This window comes from Eleginops maclovinus, chromosome 3 (assembly GCF_036324505.1).
Source record: "Eleginops maclovinus isolate JMC-PN-2008 ecotype Puerto Natales chromosome 3, JC_Emac_rtc_rv5, whole genome shotgun sequence".
In the NCBI taxonomy this organism is placed as follows: domain Eukaryota; kingdom Metazoa; phylum Chordata; class Actinopteri; order Perciformes; family Eleginopidae; genus Eleginops; species Eleginops maclovinus.
Window position 1 is genome coordinate 16753421 of NC_086351.1, and position 14464 is coordinate 16767884.

Sequence of the window (14464 nt, forward strand, 5' to 3'; positions counted from 1 at the left end):
TTATTGTTATTGAGTGTTTTACTCTGGTTAACCATAGTTTAGACATTGAGGTTTCTAGTTCTTTGCTATTCTTGCAGTTATCCATTGCTTGGGACAGTGGATTGAAAATATGTTATCACTGTTTCCTCTGCACACTGCAAAATGGAAAGAGATCCGTCAGCAGCACCAGCAATAATACCACTTATAAGCCACAATAACAGCAAAAAGTGTCTTAATTGTCTGGGCTTTGGCATGGATCCTAAAATACAGGGTGTTAAAGGTCCCCTATTATGCTATATTTGAACAATATATTGTAGGGTAATATCTATACAAAACTTGTCTGTGAAGTGTTTTGCTCAAAATAACAAACAGATCCCCCATTGTAGCATGCTTCATCCTCCTCTATTTCAGCCCTTTTCCTGAAGTGCTGATTCTGTGACTGTTGCTTTAAATTTGAGCTGAGCTGAAGCTGGCCACGCCCCTGTGGAGCGCAGCTCTCTCTCCTCTGTGCAAGTTTTCTTCCATGAGAAGATACGCCATATTCTGTGAAGAGAGTTTTCTACCAGCATTGTTTCTGATACAGCACATAGCTTGACATGTTCTTCTCCTGTGTTTACCACTAGGACAGTGACATTATATGTATTATATATACAACAACTCTAAGTCCCTCCTGCAGACATCCTGCTGAATACACAGACAGACAGAGGTGCTGCGGAGGGGATTCCGCTCGCGACTGTATTGCAGATGATAGGTTGGGACGTGGCCGGGACGTTGCATGTATAAAAGACATCAAAAAGTGCATTTTGCATAAGTGGGGACCTTTTTAAGTTCACTAGTATAATCCAAATAGTTTTTAGTATAGCTGGTGACCATTTCAGCCTCGTTCCTAATCCTTCCTTCCTTGACCTTTCTCCTCTGTCCTTATGCCGCTTTAGCAGATGTTTCCAACTCACACTGCCCTATCTCCTCACCCTTTCCCTACAGCTTAAATCAAGAAAGCATCTGGCTCCGGTATCTGAAGTCCCAAGCCTCCCACGATTTGTTGTGCCTCCTTTTTGAAAAAAGCAGCCACAAACTTATGATCCCCCCCCCCCCCCCCACCCCACCCCCAGTGAGTTCTGACACTCACAGTTTTTAAGAACTTCCTCTTTAGAGAAAGGTGCAGTGTCAGTAAGTCAAGACTTTGTCAAGATGTGTATTATCCTTTTATCCATGAAGTCAGTTGGTAAACCAGTTGGAAAAAGAAAGGGTTCTCTCGACTGCTCTTTCAGTTGTGCATTATTTTTAAAACCTGATAGTGTAGCAATAACTTTCAATAATATATATTGTCTCGGCATCCATGCACATGTCCATCATTATCCTTGCAACTCCAGGTACCAGACATTACTTATGGCTGTTTGTGTGTGTGTGTGTGTGTGTGTGTGTGTGTGTGTGTGTGTGTGTGTGTGTGTGTGTGTGTGTGTGTGTGTGTGTGTGTGTGTGTGTGTGTGTGTGTGTGTGTGTGTGTGTGTGTGTGTGTGTGTGTGTGTGTGTGTGTGTGTGTGTGTGTGTGTGTGTGTGTGTGTGTGTGTGTGTGTGTGTGTGTGTGTGTGTGTGTGTGTGTGTGTGTGTGTGTGTGTGTGTGTGTGTGTGTGTGTGTGTGTGTGTGTGTGTGTGTGTAAACATGTGTGAGCCTGAGACTGCTTGTCTTCTGTCAACAGCTGTGCTCAGTCTGTCCAACAGGAACTGTGTAGTTGCTCTCTCTCACAAAAACACACACACTTTAACATTCCCTTGGCTTTGAAGACAGGAGCAGGCTCTGATCCCTGTCGCGTGAACAGTGCCAGCCCAGTGCTCCTCTGGCTTAGGAGGGCTAAACCTCCGCTTGGCCTCTCTGGCTTCAGATAAAATGGGTTGAGGATCAAACTTAACATCCCATCCTACTGTGTTGGCTTGCAAAAGTACCCAGAGTGACATTGGTACTGTATCAGAAGAAATTCTGCTGTGCCGTTTGCGGCTAAGTGTTGTTTATTTGGCTGCTTTAGCATGTACGCATCAATCTGTGGCTAAAAACGTGTTGTCCATTTAACACTGAATGTTTTTACGTTGGAGACAAGTCAATCAACCTGATATTTCATCTTCAAAAGCGCCCCTACTCATTTTCTCCTCTCTGTACCAGGTTTTAACATCCTTCCAAATCATTCTCCTTAAAGTGGCATTCCGCTGTTTCTCTCCTATGAACACTAATTTCCCTATGATAAACATGTATTGAAACTAAAGGAACATGTTCTGTTTTTCATCACCTCACGGCCCGGGGTGGGGGAAAAGAACACTTCAGCTCTGTCTTGATCACCTTTTCTTCAACCCAGTGTTTTTAGCTGTCATCATATTTAGTCCAGGATCTATCTTCCACACTCCCTCCTGTCCTGTTAGCAGGTTGCCACCTAATCCCTGCCTGGCAGCATATGCTCACCATGAATTCTCCAGACAATATGTAGTCCACCATTTCCAGTGTTCAGTGAACCATCTTTCCAGTGTGACTGAACTTCTATTTAGGGTTAAGTTTGTGACTTCATACACATTTAAGAGAACAAACTATTAATCCATACTACACTGTATAAAATGAAACGGGTGCCTACTGTAATCCTTGTTAGGCAACAGCATATGCCAGACTGTTCTTTTCAGAAAGCCAGCCAGGAGAAGTCCGAGCATAGAAGCGCTCAGCTGCCCGTTCTCTATTCCTTGCCTCTCTGTTATCTTGTTTATTTATGTATGGAAGCTGTGGATTTGCAGCACGTCCATAATAAATAGCTGCTTTTAATGAATACATGTCGTGGCACATTCTTGTAGGATGTTTTAAAACTGTGCCACATTAACAGGGTTCCGCTTCTTGACTCGCACGTACAAATAAAGCTCTGCAGGCGCTGATTTCTTTGCCTGCCTTTGGCTGATTATTTTTCTTTTTCCACAAAATTGGATAACAAATAAACAAAACTATAAGTGTAACGTGAGGTCAAAGACTGCACTGATTCCCCGTTTCCGACGCTCAGTCCCACCCCTTCCTTATATAACAGCTGATCACAATAAATTCAAATTATTCTTAGAATATTTAATTTAATAAAAGGTCATACATTGAAAGAATATATTAAGACCTACATTAATTACAAAATATTTAATTTAGAATCAACACAAAAAAATGGCTCTAACAGTACATCTTGCTTTGCTTGTGATGCTGAAATCAGTGAGAACCAGCATTGCAGCTCAGGTGAGCTTGGAATAGCAAGTACCAGACAATCTGCTCTGCTTTATCTTTTTTCAACAGGTCTGGTTGAATAGTCCTACCATTTCATCATCTTGAAGATAATTTGTCAGGCATTAGAGATATCTACTGTGCTTTGTGTCTTCAAATGATTCATCCGCTTATCAGCTGGTGTTATAAACGTCACGCATGAGTCTGTATATGGTGTGTGTATGTTACTGAATTCGGGGGTGCATATGGTAAAGGAGAGATATGAAGAGCAAGACGAAGAACAGTATAGTCTATATCTAAACATTTGGAGTTTACAGTATATTTCCACCGGCTAATTTATACAGCATATTTGCATTATGTGTGTGCGCACCTGCATGCAGCTTTTCATATGCTGGTAACCCCAGCGAGGGACTATCCAGATTCTCAGATCAAAGAGCTGCGCCATAATTGCTCACTCTCTCATTTGTACTGTGTAATCACAAAGCTCTAACTTCTGACACTAACACACGGTGAATGTTGTGGTACGGCTCTAGTGGATCACATGACGGTCCTTTCATTATGTATTTCCTTTATCAAAGATACTTTCTCTAATCTCCCTTTTTCTTTTTTTCAGATTGCTCTCTTCCAAAATGTGAATCCAAACTGGATGGCCCAGGTCAGACCTCAGGTACGTCTCATTGCACTTCATTCTATTCATCCAATATCAACATACAATTCCTGAGCAAAGTGGGAACTAAGGATTTTCATGTTTAGGGAAGCTCAAGAGCTCCATAAAATGTTGTAGAAACTGTAGCAAAAAAAAACAAGGATTATGGTCAAAACGCTCTCCAATCTCCAGAATTGAAGCAAAGCTATCTCATCAAGGGTGAGATAGCTTTGCTTCAATTCTGTACTTTCTGAATTCTGAAAAAATCTAATTAATTATACAAATAAAATCTAATAACATTTAAATAAAATGAATAAATAAAATTCATATCTGTGTTGTTGATCTGTAATATTTAAGTGTTATGTTGATTTTGTCTTTCTCGGTCCATGCAAGAACCATTTGAGTGGTTTTGTGTTAGAAAAAAAATTCAACCAATCAGATATTTTTCTGGGTCTCTGGGAAGAATATCCTTCAACCAGGGTATTCCATATTGTTGATAGAATGCCCCGGCCTTTAAACTGAATGAAAGCGTACGTTTTGATTGACAATTTGATCAACCAATCATATATTGAATTGTAGCCAATGGGCGTATTCTTTCAGACTTTCCCACGGTTCCAGGGTGTTTGAGAAGACCCGTTAGTTCACTGGCTCGAGACAGAGGATCTATCTAAGTGCTACGTAGCAATTCACCTAGTGATTTACGTAGTTTATTTTACGTTGAAATGGCAACAGGTGAAGATGATGTTGTTGCGGAATTGTTGTTAGTACCCTTTTCAAGATGACCATTCAGTAAAAAGATGGACATTATAAGACTGTGACTGCCTCCGTGACATCCATCTGACTAGGACTACCACATTTTCGAATCAGGGGGGTGTATGTGTCTACAGAAGGTCCAGTTGTGAGAGACATGGTTTGCCACTGCTGAATTTATGTGAGTAAGAGGAAGAGCTGGAACATCAGGAACACCACTTGCCATGCCTACTCTGAGTGAAATGGTGTGTTCCATCAAACCCCTACTGTGTTGAATCCCATTAGACTCAACCTCCTCTGTGGTGTCAACAAGCAGCCATGACCTTGTTGGTTCACATCCCCAACACCCCCAGGACCTACATACTAAAAATACACCAAGTCACTCTCCAGGGTGTTTTTGGGTATAACAGGAAAGTTAAGTGGCTCTTATTAGGGCGTGCACACAGATTATCTCTAATTAATGTGGGCCTGATTCCATGGCCATAGATTATTCTGTTTTAATCTCTCCTGGACTAAAACATGTCGTAAGCGCTTGGAGCTCTTCCAAAGAAAGTCTGATTCAAATTGAAGGGCTTGGTGTAATCTGTGTCAGGAGAGTTGGCATGCAGTGGCAGCAAGCGTCGTTGTTGTAATATCCACAGTGAACACAAAATATGACTTTAAAGATGTATTTTTGGATAGCGTTGCACGGGAAGACTGAAGCAAGAGGAGAGTGTCCTGGATAGATGGGACGCATGAATTGTTGTGATCTTTCAAACGACATCAGGTTTGTGTTGCATTTAGCTCTGTGAGTAAGTAAGCTGTGCATGGGTTCCCTCGACAAAAAAGCAATGCGATTCCTCCATAAGATTTTGGAAGATTGTAAAAAATAAGATCTGTGGAAAACGACCCTGTTTGATAAATACACCTTTTGTTCAGCCGGATAATCTCCACGTCTACCCTACTTTTATCATTTTCAAATCATAAATGTAATCGCCAGAAGCAAAACGTTATGCTATAAACGAACTACAGACGAGTACAGCAGGGTCGCACAACTTCAACGTCACGCCAACTTAAGATCGTTTCAACTGACTTTGGCGCTTGCATATTTTAACAAAGCTTTTCCTTTTAGCCACACTGAATTTAACTAGAAGTCATGGCTGTTTCAATTACCAGTCTGATATCGTTTGACAAAGATGACAAAAGGAGTTTAGCATAACGTACAATGTCCTCGACAACTTCTGTAGTCCTATTCAGCCACTTGTTAACAACCATCGCTTTTCAGACATGTAAACTCTTCAAAAATCACCAGTGTGATCACTCCTGGTGGATTTAATGTTGTAGAACAAAACGTGATCCGTCTCTTAAATTTGTGTCAACCACATACCTTATTTCCAGCTTTTTTCCAAAATCCTACAGAGAATCCCATTGACTCTGAAACGAGGGAACCGGAAGTGGTGAATGCTAACTCTCTTCCGGGTTTTAGGACTCGTTCCTGCACCACTTTATTTGGTCATTCAGGGATGAACATTTTACAGGAGTGTGTTCAATTGACCACTTTGCCTATTATTCTTACATTTGAATGGGTGGTAATAGGTAATGATTAGGACAGGCCAGCCAAATCCTGTGCAAAGGCCTTTTTCCCACAACTCTTGAAGCTCCTCCCTAAGGACAACTCACAACAGTTAAAGTTGCAGTTGTGTATTTATATTGACATGGGGCATAAAAGCTGCTGACCGTGAATCAGTCATCAGATTGTACTTTCCATTTATGGCTGATTTCCGACCTGTCCTTTTCCTGTTTATTGTTCATTTTCAATTACTCTACAACATTAACTTTCTGTTGAATTAAGTGTCGATTAAGCCAATTGCCTGAAGCATTCTGTTGCACTGTAACGTGAAATTATAGGTGTGCAAATTCCTCTTGGGGAAAAAAAGTAATGCTAATGCATCTTTAACTTACTTATAGCTGATATGGCACATTATAGTATAATCTAGAAGTGTGCTGTAGGCTGACACCAAACATGTATATTGGTCTTTGTGTGAAAGAAGCACATGTGTGGTTTGTCTAAATATGTGTGTGTATCTACGTTGGTGGAGGACTGTACCCTGTCAGCAAGAATGACTAACAATTGAAATATATATACATATTATCTCTCTATTTCAATCTGTAAGTGGGAAGGTATCTATTTATTATTTGTTTGTCTCCTCCCACCCATCATGTATGCCTTTTGAGCTGATTCTGCTCATGCACATTGTTGTGACTTTTGGTCTTGCCTCCATGAAATGTGCTGGGCTTAGATTTGTTTTTGTATCCTTTCAGAGTATTTGACAAGCCCACAGAAGGCTTTTTCCTGTTTGTTTTGGCATAGACTTGTTTTATTTTTATAACTGGAAGACAAAGCTTTATAAATGTAGAAGATCACACAATATTTTGCAAAGTGGCACTTCCTAAGTGATTATTTCAAATCAGTTTTTATTAATCCATTGATGTTGCATAAAGCCTCATTCTTGTTTCTATGGTTACTTGCAGCCTTATAAATACTGAGCAATGTTTGGACCAGTGTCTCTAGACCGTGTTTTAACCTTTTACTCAAACCATATATTTTTTAGAGTTATTTTTACCTTTTTTTAGTTATGGGTTATCAGAACACTGCATCACTTAACCCAGTGTATTATCCATGGGAAATATGCATTACTAAACCTGGACTAGATATGAGATGCAATCAGACTGTTTTACACTCCATTTATTCATAACATGTGTTCCATACAGGGAAAATGAAACAAAAAAATGATAATCTGGATGGATTTGGATAGATTTCATAGAAGGCACTTAACCCCCAAATCCCAGTGTCCCAAAAACACTTTTGGCCTACATATGGATTTAAAGACTAAGCGTGTTTAGAGTAGTTGGACTGTTCCCCAGATATCCTCTTGCTCTCAGTCCAAGATAATCTGCCTGTCAGTATGATTCTGATCTCTTGCTGCGCTGATAAAATATAGCATGCGTAGTGCAGTAAATTGGATCAGAACGATTTGGTCCTTGTTTTGCTGGTCGAAAGAAGATGAATATTTCAATATGGACAGAGAGAGAGAGCGAGTGGAGGATGGAGAGCACTCTCCTCTCATCTCCTGCCGTTTCCTCTCCTTTCCTCTGTCCTATTTCCTCTCCTTTCCTCTTTTCATCCCCCCTTTTCGCTCATCTCCTCTTCCCCATATGTTTTTGTTCAGCTTAATTCAGCTGTGAACTCAATCTCTCATCTCTACCCATACTGAGCGCACTGTGTGGTTCCTATTGAATTGGGCTTTGAATGCTAACCATGTGCACTGCGGGTAGACAAGCAGGCAGGCATGCTCACACACACACACACACACACACACACACACACACACACACACACACACACACACACACACAGAACACACAAACAAGCATGCTTACACAAACACACTTCTAAGCAGTGGAGGAAGTGGTTTTCTCTGGAGTTCATTTGATTTTTTTTTGGGTTGTTGTCCCCTGCAGAGGCCAGGATGGGGAATACAAAACTCTATATGGTGTGTTTGTGGATGTGGTCGTAAGTGTGTGTTTTGGTGAATTTTATTTACTCTCTCTCTCTTTCCATTTTCCTCTACTGTTTGTAAATCTTTCTGATACCACTTTACAATAAGACTACCCATATAAAGGATACATAAAGGGTTTATAATTAGGTTATTGATTAGGTTGTAAACACTTTATTAATCATCAAGAACCATTGATGAACCAGTTCTAACATAGTTGTCCTACATCAACACAGGCTCACTATTTGGAAAGATGACTTAGCCTTATATTGGCTACCTAGCTTACTTCAGCTTCTTCATCAGCCAACATCCTTGGTATCTGTTGTTCACTGAGTTGATTCTCCCCTCCATCTTGATGTTTCTTGGCCTCTCTTTATGACCGTTTATTTATGAGTTTAGCAGTACAGATAAATGTAGGCTTACAAGCAAGCAACCGGCCACTGTTGCCCTGTTTATCTCTTGTCTTATAAAAGCTTATTAATGATTTATAAAGTGTTCACAACCTAATTAATTAATTAATTACAAACTATTTGTAAACCCTTTATAAGGGTAGTCTTATTGTAAAGTGGTACCATCTCTCTTTTATCTCTCACTTGCTCTCTCTTTTCCTCAGTCCTGTTATATCTTGGTAGGGCATTTACACATCTATTTTTAATTTGATAATTTGGAATGAAGCCATATGTAAAAACATGTAGGCAGTGAAATGCACAATGAGCAACATGGGTGCAATAAAAGCTTGAAACAACAGTAAAAAGCAGGTATGATTGAGGAAAGAAATGAGTTGACCCATATACGGTATGCAGCTAAAATGAAAGCTACATTTCCTTATTCATTTCCATAACTTAATGTTCTCCTAACAAAGAAAACTATTAGACAAGGTGCTGTCATCTAATTATTAAAAGTAGCAACACTAATATGCATGGAGGCATGTTGTTCTGACCATCAGTATCTGAAGAGAATGTGATCACAGCTTACAACTCATAGTTCTGTGTGAGATGTGCAGTGGATGGGATGAAAGAGAGAAGAGCCAGTTAGACGTCCTGTTGTGTCTTACACAGACAGCTGGACCGAGTGTGTTTGAGTCATGTTTGTATGCACCTCGGTGTGTCTCTGTGCATGCCATTTCCTCACATGTGCACGTGGATGCGTGCATCCTGACCTCTGTATGTGCCTTTTGCCTAGTTTGTGTGTATGTATGTTTGTGTGTGTTTGTGCAGACATCCCTAATTGGATCATGCTGTGGAAGGCTGGCTGTGTTAGTTTTAGAAAGAGCACAGCTTGCATCCTCCTGTCACAGGATATCAACATGATGATATTTGTTTTGTTAAATGTTTTCTGGCTGCAAATAAAAAAGAGATTGAATCCAAAAAGAGTTGATGGAGAAAAATCTGAAAACTTCCTCCAGGTTCATTTCAATGGAGCATTTTGAAAACCTTTAACAATTAACTGATTTAAAATATCCAACATGTTTTAATGATCTATTTATTTAATCGAATAATGATGTTTGGACACAGCTTTGAACGGGATATCATATAGGAAGGTTTGGACTTTTTTATAGGAGTGATTAATTACTGAATGAAAAACCGTGTCATTTTGTCAGAATGTCCCGATTTAAAATGATATTGATTAAAATAAGATTTAAAAATAGGATTCAGATACAAGCTTTGACTCAAGATACTGCAATTATTTATCTCTGCAATGTCTTTGATAGATGATGAAACCATGGCAAAATATATTCAAAAAAGGTAAAGTAGGAAATTGCTTTATTGATACCGTCTTCATTAATCAAAGACATCAAATGACACAATACACACTGCAAAATAAATACTTAAAGTGACATAATCTAGGATAAGACTTTATGTGCACACTTCCTTCAGTGGCATATCAGCACCAGTACAATTCAAAACAAACAAACACACCATGTTGTATTCTAATGGGCACTGAAATCGAGACAGGTTGTTCCTCCTCCCTTTTGACATAATTTATTAGTTTTCTATATCAGCAAGAATGTTAATGATAGTAATAAGGATGATCATATCAGCGTGAGGATAAATTATACGTGACCAGCATTTCATCTTGTCTTTTTACTCTTTTATATACCCCTCTCTCTCTCTCTCTCTTCTTCCATTACCTCCCTCCCCCTCCCCCTCCCACCCCCATATCATTTCTATTTCCCACATCGTCATCTTTGTCCTCTCTCTCCGACCCTGGTATTTTCCTGGAGAGCACTGATGCATAGTAAAGCCAGGTTTCGCTCCATCACCCATCCAATCGCCATCAACCTCTCCCCTGCACATCAGCCAATAGCTCATAAGATATGGCCAACGGGGGAGGGGCCAGGCATGCAGGGTAAAGGAGGATGGGGGGAAGGGGGGGGGGGGGGTTTGTTGTGTGTGCGTGCTGGTCACTCCTTGACTCAAGGGATATAAAGGATGCTCGGCCGCTCCAGGGACAGGGGAATATCACAATGATGCAGTCTCCCTCCTCTTCCATGGACGGATCCGCTGCTTCTGACGGATTTGCCACTGTAAGGAAGAAATTATACCGAAATGAATTATATTCATTCATTTAAAAGACAAAATGGGGAAAGATGAGTGAAAAGATCGACATATGTGCGTAAACAGTGATGATTTGGATAATAATTTTCATAAACAATTCTCAATTGAAAACTGATTTTATATTACAGGCAAGATTGTGTCACTGACAAATGGTTGCATCTTATGCTATTTGCACCTTAGTTGTTTTCTTGCAGTGTTGTTGATGGACTAAAACGGAGGGGTATAGACTGTAATTCTTGCAAACAGCTTTCTTAGAGGGTGAGGTACACCAGCCCTCATCCTTTGGAAGCTCATGTGGACGGAGAGACACCTGTGCTGTCATGCTGCCAGCTTTATTGGTGAGGTGACTGGTTTGAGTGCAGAGCAGGCAGAATAAAGCTGAAGACATGTCCATCTAGATCCTGTCTGCTGGACCTTGTAAGTATTAAATGATTTGTTAGGCTAAATTATTTATAAAACAGGGGTCAAAGTCACACACCAACGGTGACGCAGGGACACATTTGGACTCAGGTGTGTTTGCGTGTGGATTTGAAAAGGCATTAATGTGTCTCGTGTTGCATCTCTACCTGCGACATGATAATGCGTTCCTCACATAGATGCAACCTATATTGTCCTATGACAGGATTTGGCTCCTCTCTAAACTCTGCTCTATTCTTAGAGCTGCCTCTCCACAGCATCACAACTCCCTATTTTTGGTCTTCGAGCAAACTAATGAATGCATGGGAGTCATGTGGTCTCTCTTCTCCTCCTGCAAACGTTTGTGTTTACATCGGGGGTGGGGGGTAACCAGCACCACTCGAGAAAACAGAAGAGCTATGATTAGCTTTGTGTAGCATCACACTGCCAGTGGTTCTCAACATAAAGGACATTAGATGTTTTATTTTATTGATTGTTGCTGTTCTTAACTTTTAGATTTGGAAATATTTCAGTGGCACTTGAAGGATGCTGATGGATGATAACAATGCTAAAATCTTGTTTCAAAGTAGCACTAGTAGGGAAGACTGAGGTATGGTGCATTTTATTTATTATGAATTGCATTTCTCTATTCCAAAATCACATTGTAGTTTTTATATAATGATTCAGAAAAGTACTAGGAAGAACTTCCTGTAATTGAGTCATTGTGGTCCTTTGCAATTTGTTGATGATATTTCTTTAATCAAATACTGTAGTGTTAATCATGTTAAAGAATTTAATTATAAAAGCTAACCTGAACCTTTATCTCTGAAATACCTCCAGATGTAATTTCTGACATCACAGTTTTATAATATAATTTTTTTGTGGCTCTGCATCTGAGACAAAGTAGTTATTTAAAAAAAAATCATAAGTAATATGTTTTAAACTAATAAAACTCCCAAATCCTCAGTTTTTGTTCTTCATGTAATATAATTCCAATGCACATTTAATCTGACCACGCAGAATCAAAGGTTGCATTTCATCTCAAATTTTACCATTTCATCATGAGTCATTTTCAGTTTTTCTATTAATTGTTTGGCTGTAATTTGCCATTGATTCAGATAAAGGAAGATCACATCTTTTTTATTAATCAGAGTTTTGAAAGAAATAATTTAGAGGGTCTTGGTATTTTAAAATATAAATGTATCACTGCTTGTTTGTTTCCCATAATGTACAACATGTGTTTGAATTAATGAGAACAGTTACCTGAAGAGGCTTAAAGTGAAACACTCTTTGTAAAGAATAACCTTTTGTTTCCAAGCTTCTTTTTCTCGCACTTCATAACCTTCACTTCACACGTTGGCACGTTGTTCTCGGTTAGTTAATTATGTGTTAATTCGACTGTTGGAACTTATACATGGCTGGCTCATAGCATGATGTTTTGGCCCACTCTCTGGATGTGTGGCTTGAGATTTGTGGTCAAGTTAGGCCTATTTAAATCAGGATTAAGAAGAGATGTACATGGCAAGAAGAAAATACTGTGTCAGAGAGAGAATATTACATTTGTCTGGTCCTGTGTCATTTCACATTGTAAACCGTTGAGTACACTTGTTATTCTCTCAACGCTTGAGTAGCTTTACTCATCAGGTATGCAGTTCATACCTCATAAGATACGCAGCAGCTCTATGTGATGTCCCGTTTCCTTGATCCTTAAATAAGGTGTTTTTTAAGATAAAGTTAATCTTAATATCCCACGTCACTGCTAATGACTAAGTGCCAGCGTTGTTTTAAGTTCTGCATTAAACAAACTGTTTGCTATTCTAGCCCTCTAACGCAAGAAGTGCATCCTGGGCCCTGAGGTTGATTAAATGAGAAAATAATCCACTTTTCTTTCCCCATCCCATTGACACCCTGAACCCTTTCCTTGTGCTGACAGTGAGAGATGGGCTTCTTGGCCGTGAATAAAAGTTTAGTGACCCATAAGCATTTAATATTTAAGCAGCCTGTCAATATGGATATATGTGCAGCTGGATGATGGCAATATGAGGGTCAGGAATGTTGGCAATGCTATTTTCATTTGGATTCATATTGCTTGTCTTTTGTTCTGCTATTTTGGATGAAGAGTTAAAGATAATGTAACGGCATTATTTCTCAAAAAATAAGCGCGGTTTATTTCCCTCTCAGATGTTTGTCATGGATGTTGATGCATTAAAATGTCAGATTATTAATGAGTTGACATGGTAAAATAGTGTATTTTGATTTCCAGGATTCAAATATTGCAGCTAATGCTAAAGCTAATGGGACATGACAGACATAGAGCGGTGCAGGGATGACTTATTTTTTAGGCCGACCATGAAGTAAGCTGTGCATGGGTTCCCTCAACAAAAGCAATGCCATAGGATTTTGGAATATTGTAAAAAATAAGATCTGTGGAAAACGACCCTGTTTGATAAATGCACGTTTTGTTCAGCCGGATAATCTCCACATGTCTATCCTACTTTTATATTTTTCGAATCATAAATGTAATCGCCAGAAGCAAAATGCTAACGTTATGCTATAAACGAACTACAGAGAAGTACAGCAGGGTCGCACAACTTCAACGTCACGCCAACTTAAGATCGTTTCAACTGACTTTGGCGCTTGCATATTTTAACAAAGCTTTTCCTTTTAGCCACACTGAATTTAACTAGAAGTCATGGCTGTGTCAATTACTAGTCTTATATCGTTTGACAAAGATGACAAAAAGAGTTTAGCATAACGTACAATGTCCTCGACAACTTCTGTAGTCCTATTCAGCCACTTGTTAACAACCATCGCTTTTCAGACATGTAAACTCTTCAAAAATCACCAGTGGGGGGTGTCACTGCAGATGTATTTAATGTCGTAGATTAAAACGTGATCCGTCTCTTAAATGTGTGTCAACCACAGACCTTATTTCCAGATTTTTTCCAAAATCTTACGGAGAATCCCATTGACTCTGAGACGAGGGAACCGGAAGTGGTAAAATGCTAACTCACTTCCAGGTTTTAGGACTCGTTCCTGCACCACTCTATTGTGACTCCTCACAGCTTTCCCTACAATATGTCCTGCTATTGTATATTTATGCCATGTGGTCAGTGTCATAGTGATGTTTTATAACATTTAAAATAGATACTTGGGCTTAAAGAGGAGGAGAATTGGAGAATATTTCCTGAACTGACAGAAGTGCAAAATATCTCTTCAGAAACCCTTGGATAATGTCACAGATACTACGTACATAATGTTTATGGGAATGCATTCATATGACGGTTTTACGGATAAGAGTATGCAGTGACCCCTACTGTTTTAGACAAAGAGTGCAGGGAGTTGTAAATATCTCTCTCACTTTCTCTCT

General features: G+C 39.5%; 1 protein-coding gene and 1 long non-coding RNA gene across 6 annotated transcripts in view; one reads left to right on the forward strand and one right to left on the reverse strand.

Moving 5' to 3' along the window:
* The window catches only part of triob (trio Rho guanine nucleotide exchange factor b), a 114295-nt gene that overhangs the window by 6936 nt on the left and 92895 nt on the right, over positions 1-14464 (forward strand). For all 5 annotated transcript variants that reach the window (XM_063878752.1, XM_063878755.1, XM_063878754.1 and 2 more), the window contains exon 2: positions 3822-3875. In XM_063878752.1, coding sequence (XP_063734822.1) covers positions 3822-3875 — 54 coding nt within the window. The remainder of the gene's footprint in view (positions 1-3821; positions 3876-14464) is intronic.
* On the reverse strand, positions 9876-14157 carry LOC134862383 (uncharacterized). Its single transcript, XR_010165502.1, has 2 exons — positions 14022-14157; positions 9876-10665 (listed from the first exon to the last, which is right to left on the reverse strand). It is a non-coding gene; the product is annotated as an uncharacterized LOC134862383 (long non-coding RNA).